The 7,501-nt window shown below is 41.4% G+C and overlaps 1 protein-coding gene across 3 annotated transcripts in view; it reads left to right on the top strand.

Annotated features, from left to right (window-relative positions):
* Window positions 1-1,542: 1,542 nt before the first annotated feature.
* Window positions 1,543-7,501, top strand: part of TAF9B (TATA-box binding protein associated factor 9b) — a 23,508-nt gene continuing 17,549 nt past the window's right edge. The window contains exons 1-6 of one of the 3 annotated variants that reach the window (XM_001502662.6): window positions 1,543-1,931; window positions 2,538-2,619; window positions 2,943-3,079; window positions 3,156-3,290; window positions 4,057-4,132; window positions 6,896-7,006. In XM_001502662.6, the coding sequence (XP_001502712.1) occupies window positions 1,881-1,931; window positions 2,538-2,619; window positions 2,943-3,079; window positions 3,156-3,290; window positions 4,057-4,132; window positions 6,896-7,006 (592 nt within the window). In that variant the 5' untranslated portion in view covers window positions 1,543-1,880. The remainder of the gene's footprint in view (window positions 1,932-2,537; window positions 2,620-2,942; window positions 3,080-3,155; window positions 3,291-4,056; window positions 4,133-6,895; window positions 7,007-7,501) is intronic. The other 2 variants (XM_014728994.3, XM_070257358.1) reach the window with 2 other exon arrangements.

Raw genomic sequence — 7,501 nt, 5'->3', positions numbered from 1 at the left:
AGAAAAGTAAATAGAAAAACATAATTTAAAATGAACATCTATTTTCACATTTTTATATTATAGCAATAATACATGTGTGCAATTATTTATTATATACTATGGTCTTTTCATCTAGTACCGCTGTGTCCCAGGCTCTCTGAAGGTTGGTAACCCCAAAGATATGGTACCATGGGGGGGGGGGGGTGGGGAGATAAGATATAAAGAAGGTAATATTTGTAAATTACATGGACAAGAAACTGGTAAACAGTGGTGCCTTCTGTGAAAATGAAATGAGTGGCTGGAACAAGCCAGAGAGGCTTTCTCTTTCTTGTTTTTTAAACGTATTTTTTAAATTTGTACCCTCTGCATATACTACCTATTCGAAAGGGAGAAAAGCATTATTAGTCTTGCATAGAGGTTGCCCATGGTGAGCTGGGCAAGGCGCTTCCGGAGCGTGGAGATCAGGGTCGTACCGGAAACAATGTATTAAGAACACGTGGTTCATGGGGGACCTCCCGAAAGTTCAAGATGGCTGCCTGGTGGACAACCGAGTCAGACGAGTCCGATGAGGTGAGCTGATACCCAAAACTCAAGAGCCCATTAAGCCCCAGAACTCAGTAGGAATTTGTGTGTGTGAGGGAAGCCATTAGAGGGATTTAACGAAAGGCATACAATTATTTGGTTTATGACTTAGAGATCTCTCTGGTTGTGTAAAGAATGTCGGGGAGGCACTATTTTGGGGACCAATTTCTGTAGTCTTGGAAAGTAAAGCTGTTGGCTTGGACTGTTAGTGTAGTAGCACCAGATGGAGATGCGGAGACACAGATAGACGTGGTGTGACTTTGGGAGATGGCCCTGACAAGACATGCTGCTAGATTGAGTGTGGATTGTGGGGGAAAGAGCGACACATGGCTAACTGCTGTTTCCGGCCTGAGGGCGGGGGGGGGGGGGGGGGGGGGGCGGTCAGAGTGCCTTTTCTTAGCTTGGAGAACGCTAGGGCGTTGGTGGATTGTGGAAGAGTAAGAAAGAGTTCTCTTTGGGACACTTTAAGCCAGAGACGGTTAACTCTTGCACGTTTTCCAAAAGTCATTCAGGCTGTTCTGTGGAGAGTGGGGGAGGGGAGGGCATCTGGGAGGCAAGTGAGGGTCATGGATGGGCCTCAGCAGAGACAGAGGCAACTACTCTGGGCCAAGGTACAAGGCTGGAGGGGCTCCGGTGGGGAATCTTGCAGGCATTCAGAGGTATTAGCTTTTCATCTGTATGAAATGGGCAACCACGACAGGCCTTTGAGTGTGACGAGAGATGACCCAAGGCCTGCTGTGTGGACAGCACGCTCTAGGGTAGAGTTGCCAGATTTAGCAAGTAAAAGTACGGAATGCCCAGTTAAATCTGAATGTCAGATCAACAACAGAGAATTTTGTAGTATTACGTATACCCTGTGTAATATTGGGGATATACTTATGAAAAAAAATGTATTCGTCGTTGATCTGACATTCAAATGTAATTGGATGCTCTGCATTTGACCAGGCAACCCTACCACGGGGCAGGTGGAGGCAGGCCGGCGAGCATTCCAGGGAGACAGAAGGAGCCAGGGTGGCAGCAGGGGACGCGTGAGGAAGGGCCCCAAAAACGACAAGGGTGGCCCGATTGGTGCACTTTTACAGATAGCTCTGGGAAGACGAGCTTCTTAGCTCTTCCAAGTGCTGACCGAGGGCGCCTCGAGGAAGGCTTAGCCGACTCTCCAGGCTCGCCAAGCCGGCCGCAGCCTCCTCGGGCGGGGTGGAAGCGGCTGCCGGCGGGGCGGGCGCGCTAACCCCGCCTTCCGCACCCCGCAGGGGCGGAGCCTGAACAAGGAGCCCGCGAGCAGCCCTCGCTCCCCGGATGACGAGTGGCCGGATAACATGGAGTCGGGCAAGATGGCGCCTCCCAAGAACGCTCCGAGAGATGCTTTGGTAAGTGCGAAGGCTGAGAGGCGGGGGGTCGAAGCTCCGCGCGGCCAAGGACCTGGGAGGCAGGCCCAGGCGGAGGGCCTGAGGATGGGCTCGCGTGCCAGTTTCATCCCAGCCGGGGCGGCCAGGGGCAGGGGGAGATGGGGGTGCCCTGGCCCCCCGGGTGATGTCCTGCCACCCCGGCAGCCCCTCCGGAGTGCACCCGCTAGCCACCCGGTTCCGTCTGTTGGGCCTCGGGCCCTGGCCGCCTCGTCGTCTCGCCCTGTCTGCGAGCCCTGACTCTCGCGGGGTCCTGATGCTAGCTTCCACCGTCGCCACATCCGAAAATGACAACCAGCTGTAGCCACCTCTACCTCTCTGCTGCGAAAGCCAACCCCGGCCTTTTTCTTCTCTGCCCCCGCCCCCGCCAAAAAATTAAAAGTTTTCCAGCAAAGAGAGTACGACGAAATTTGGTGTGATCCTGACACTCATTTGGGAGGAAAGGGATGAGTACAAGTTTGGAACCCAGAGAAAGGGGACCTTGTATTATAAATATAGATACTACCTTCGGTCCAGTCTTGATTTCCAATACCTAGATTATGCATCTGGCGCTTTTATTTGAATCCACAGGTGATGGCACAGATCCTGAAGGATATGGGAATTACGGAGTATGAACCAAGGGTTATAAATCAAATGTTGGAATTTGCTTTCCGTAAGTTAACAATACACCAAAAATTTGCCTAACTTCTGAATTTGAAAAGATCATTTTATTGTATAAGCATTTTCAACTAAATTACTTTAACAGTTACTATCACAGAATTCAGCCTAAAGCAGTAAAAAGGAGCTCAAGCTAGGGGACAGTGGTATTTACGTGGTGATATCTGTTCAAAATTGATCATATAGAAAGGTCAATTAGATATTAGAACCAAATTTGATAAACTTTCTAGAAACTAGTGGAACCTTCCATTAAGAAAAGTGGCTAGAAATATTAAGCTGTTTTCATATGTTTAAGAAAATAATGTTTTGTTCTTAAAGGATATGTGACTACAATTTTGGACGATGCAAAAATTTATTCCAGCCATGCTAAGAAACCTAATGTTGATGCAGATGATGTGAGACTGGCAATCCAGTGTCGTGCTGACCAGTCTTTTACCTCTCCTCCCCCAAGAGATGTAAGCAAACTTTTATTTGAAGTTCATTTTACTTATAATTATTTTAATTGTTGTTCTAATAACAATTTTTTTTTAGTTTTTACTGGATATTGCAAGGCAGAAAAATCAAACCCCTTTACCACTGATTAAGCCATATGCAGGACCCAGACTGCCACCTGACAGATACTGCTTAACAGCTCCAAACTATAGGCTGAAGTCCTTAGTTAAAAAGGTAAGAATTTTTAGTCAACTTAGCTTTTAAAAAAGGTGAGATGTGTTAGGGGAATTTGTAAAAAGCAAATTCCTATAGATAATGCAGTAAATTAAAGGCTGAAATAATTTACTAGGATTTTTTAAATGTACTGGCTTGAAAATACCATGTCTGCAATTAGCTGCTATGTTAAAATACAAAATATAAGATGCAAGATTTTTAGAGCTAAAAGGAACTTTCGTGTTGATCCAACCCAACACTTACTTTTCACATCAGGAAACTGAACCTGAACTCATCTGTGGAGTTAGTAGCAAAGCTAGGACTCATTCCCCGGTCTCATAACTCCCCACCTCTCCGCCTATACCATAGTTTTTGAGTGAAGCCCACTAACAGAGTAAATGCTATGCCATCAAGAATTGGACTTGCTTTCTCAAAGAGAACCTAAGGCTCTGCCACCACTGAAAAAGTTTTCTCCACGTTGGGCTGCCTTTGTTGTCTGAAATTCCACTATAAGAGAATTTCTTTTTGGGTTAAGATGTTGACTGGTTAAGATTAAGATTAAAAATCATAAGGAAGTTATACTTTACTCTACTAAACACTTTACTAAACTTTATACTAAACTCTACTTTAAACTTAAATACTATATAGAATTATATATGTATGTACATATGTATACTCATATCCATGTTTATATAGATATGTATTATGTTTGTATTTTATATATATAAAATCCTAACATGTCAAATCTGAACAACATTAAAAGTAATTTGTTTTCTAAATCCCCCAGGGAGCTAACCAAGGAAGACTAGTTCCACGGTTAAGTGTTGGTGCTGTTAGCAGCAGACCTACCACTCCTACTGTAGGTAAGTGACAGAGGGAAATGGCTTTTCTGGCTGTTAAAGAAGTGCATTAGCACTTGATTTTGAACTATAATGCAAGTCAAAAGGTAAGTCAAAAAACTCGCGTATGTGTTGCCAATGATACATTTACTTTTCCTCTAGTAAAGCTATAAACATGTATTTTATCAGATTTCAAAATAAGAAAGCCACAAGGAATATCTGATCCCAAATGAGTATAGAATTGGACATTACCCACCATTGTTGTTGGTGTAAAGTATGATCCCCAAAACAGGAGTTTAAGCTGTGTTCTTTCTATACAAATGATGTTGCCAAACGCACTCATGGCAGTAGCCTACTTATCAGAAATTAAAGAAATTTCTGAGTAAATTGGCAAGAGAATGCAGTCAAAAGAAAGAAGTTTAAAATGTACAAAAAGCTTCAGAATATCAAAGAAAAAGTCATTCTGTTTTTAATACTAACCTTTTCAAAAGTGGTGCTGATTGTCCTATATGGTCGGGGGAGCTCCTTCAAGCCAGCTCCTGTGTCCTTTGTGACAAGTCTCCGTCATTCTTTGAGCATTTCTTGCTTTCTGGCACAAGATGTTCCAAGCTCGTCTTATATTTTCCTTAGCCCAGTCCTAGAATCAGCCATTTCTCCAAAAAGCCCTAATTCCTTTTAGTGGAGAATAGTATTTAGAAACCATTATTTGTTTCTTTTTAATGCCGTTGTTTAAGTAATGAGGAAAACATAAATAATGGATTTAGATTTCCTGATTTTTTTATCCTATGTTTCTGCTGGCTTTCTTTCCTAAAGTATTTTCAGAAAAAATCCCCTTCTCTTTGACCAGCGTTGTTTTTGGCTCTTACTGCTGATAACTGGAGTCCTGTAGATGTCCCATAGCTGGAGTAGAAGCAGCGTGTGATTTTTGAGGTGTGTAGACAATCTCTTCATAGTCTCAGGATGTGAATTTACATTTCAGCATTTTAAAATGAGCCTGGTATAGTATTCGTTGTACACTTCTAACTACCTGCATGTGACCTTTGAGGAGAGAGATTTGCATATATAATTTGTGTAACTTTGATCATATTCTGTTTATCTGTGGATTCATATTACTTAAGCTAATACTAATTTTTTAAAAACTCTAGGCTGTGGCAATCAGTTACACGTGTTGACAAGTTAACCAATTTTAGTTATCAGTTGTGATTTTTATTCCTAGACATTTACAGTACATATTTTAGCGATTATTAAAATATAGAGTGAGGGAGCTGCTAAAAACAAAGAGGCAAGTTTTAAACTTTAAAAAAATTTAAAACGAGTTTCATAAAGCATGAGACCCAAGCATCTGCTGTGTTCAGTTTTAAAGCCTAAACTCCATACTTACTTAAATGTTAATAATTCCTTATGGTAATAGCCAATAGTAATAATAATAAACATCTACCTACTGTGAATTTTGACAAAATACTTCTATTGCTTCATTAAGTTTCACCAAATTCTTTGGACTGCTCCTTAATACATGGGAAAACTTGCCTAGGGATGGAGATATGTTAGAGTTAAGGCCTCACCTTCTGGGTTTGGGAGAGAAAGCACTAAAACCCAGATTCCTGGGTACCTTTGGGCTTTCTTCCCCTATTTAGGCTCTCTTCTCCTTTGTCCCTGAAGATGATGATAGTTGTGATTTTTTTCAGCAACTCTATCCCTGGGCAGACTATTGGTTCCAGGGAAGAGGGATGTATGGAAAGCCTGCATCCCCAAAGAAAAACCTAGGAACAGACACATTTCCACAAATGTAGTTTTTGAGAGAGCTGGACATCAGTATACATACTAAGTCTTTGAGTCTTGCAAAATTCATTAAGCAAATATTTTTTGAGTGCCTGTTAGGAGCAAGACACAAAGCCATGTGCTCACAAGGATAAAAAATGTTAGCCAAGGCTTGTAGTTTAGTGAACGAGATAAGATACTAATAATAAGGCTCCTGTGATGCGTTAAGAGAATTTCTGAGGCAGGCAATGACTTTTCAGCAAATCAAAGAAATTTTATAAAATAGGGTGGTATTTGAGTTGTACCTTGGAGTAATGGGTAGAATTAAGATGAGGGGGGTTTGGACTAAGTTATCTCTAAGATCCCTGTCTGCTTAAAAAAGTATCCGGATATAGAAAAAGAGTATGATTTTTGTGCCCACCTGGGGACCCCAAGTGGTGCATTTGATAGGCTTTTGTTAGATGCATGTTGATTTAGTTTCATGGGCATAATAGACATCTAATTCTCAGCAAGTGACAGAGACTAAAAGTGCCACCTAAGGTAATTAATAGAAAACTTGGGTCTTTATTCTGCTAGTTTATTTAAATGCTCAACTTCATGACTTCATGTAGCTAAAATTCAGTGCCAGACACTGTTTGAAGAGCTTTACATAGATTATTTTAATTCTCACGAGAATCCTGTGAAATAGGTACTGTTATCCCCCATTTAACAGATGAGAAAACTGAGGTACAAAAAGTTTTAAATAACTTGCCCATGGACACTCAGTTGGTCATAAAGCCTGGATTCAAACTCAAGCAGGTAGGCTCCAGAGCCTACATTCGTTACACTATCCTGAATTTTTAGCTTCTAACCTACTCAGCTTGTAAACATTTTTGAAGTTACTTTGCTCTTATTTCTAATGATGTTTTTTTCTCACTTTTCATTAGTTCCCTGTGCTTTGAAGGTAGTTTCTGATAAGCTAAGGAGTACAGAATATGACCCTGTATAGCAAGTCATCTAACTAACATGGTCTGTTAATTACAACTACAGCAACCCCGCAAACAGTCTCTGTCCCAAATAAAGTTGCACCTCCAGCGTCAGTGACAAGCCAAAGATTTACAGTGCAGATTCCACCTTCTCAGTCCACACCTGTCAAACCAGGTAATGTGATGGGCAGGGGTCGGGGGTGGGTTGTAAGTGGTTCTTTTAAAATATTTTTTCTGAACTTTAAAATTTGTCAATAATTTGTGGTTATAGAACAGTTTGTGTTCCTATAGCAAGAGTTAAATTGTTTAATATCATAACAGGAAGGTGGCAGTAATGCTGCAAATCAGGGGTCTTCATAGAGGGTCTATGAGCCCACTAAAAGTGTGTGAAATTTTAATATATGTAATGTTTTGGAGGGGAAGGGAGAGTATTCAGTGTGATCATCAGATTCTCTAAGAACACTGTGAATGAAAATAAGGGTCCACAAATCTAAGGTATCTTCAGGGAAAAGCACTTAGGGTTAAAGCTCAAGAAAATACTACAACTTAGCATACATCTAATGAAAATTGTAACTTTACTCACTTTATGGAAGGATACTTAGAAAGTTGGACTAATATAAGTAGAATTTTGTTACAGCATAGTTTACTAATGCGTATGTTTAGATTTCAC

Source organism: Equus caballus, chromosome X, assembly GCF_041296265.1.
Source record: "Equus caballus isolate H_3958 breed thoroughbred chromosome X, TB-T2T, whole genome shotgun sequence".
Lineage (NCBI taxonomy): Eukaryota > Metazoa > Chordata > Mammalia > Perissodactyla > Equidae > Equus > Equus caballus.
This window is presented reverse-complemented; position numbering and strand designations above follow the sequence as displayed.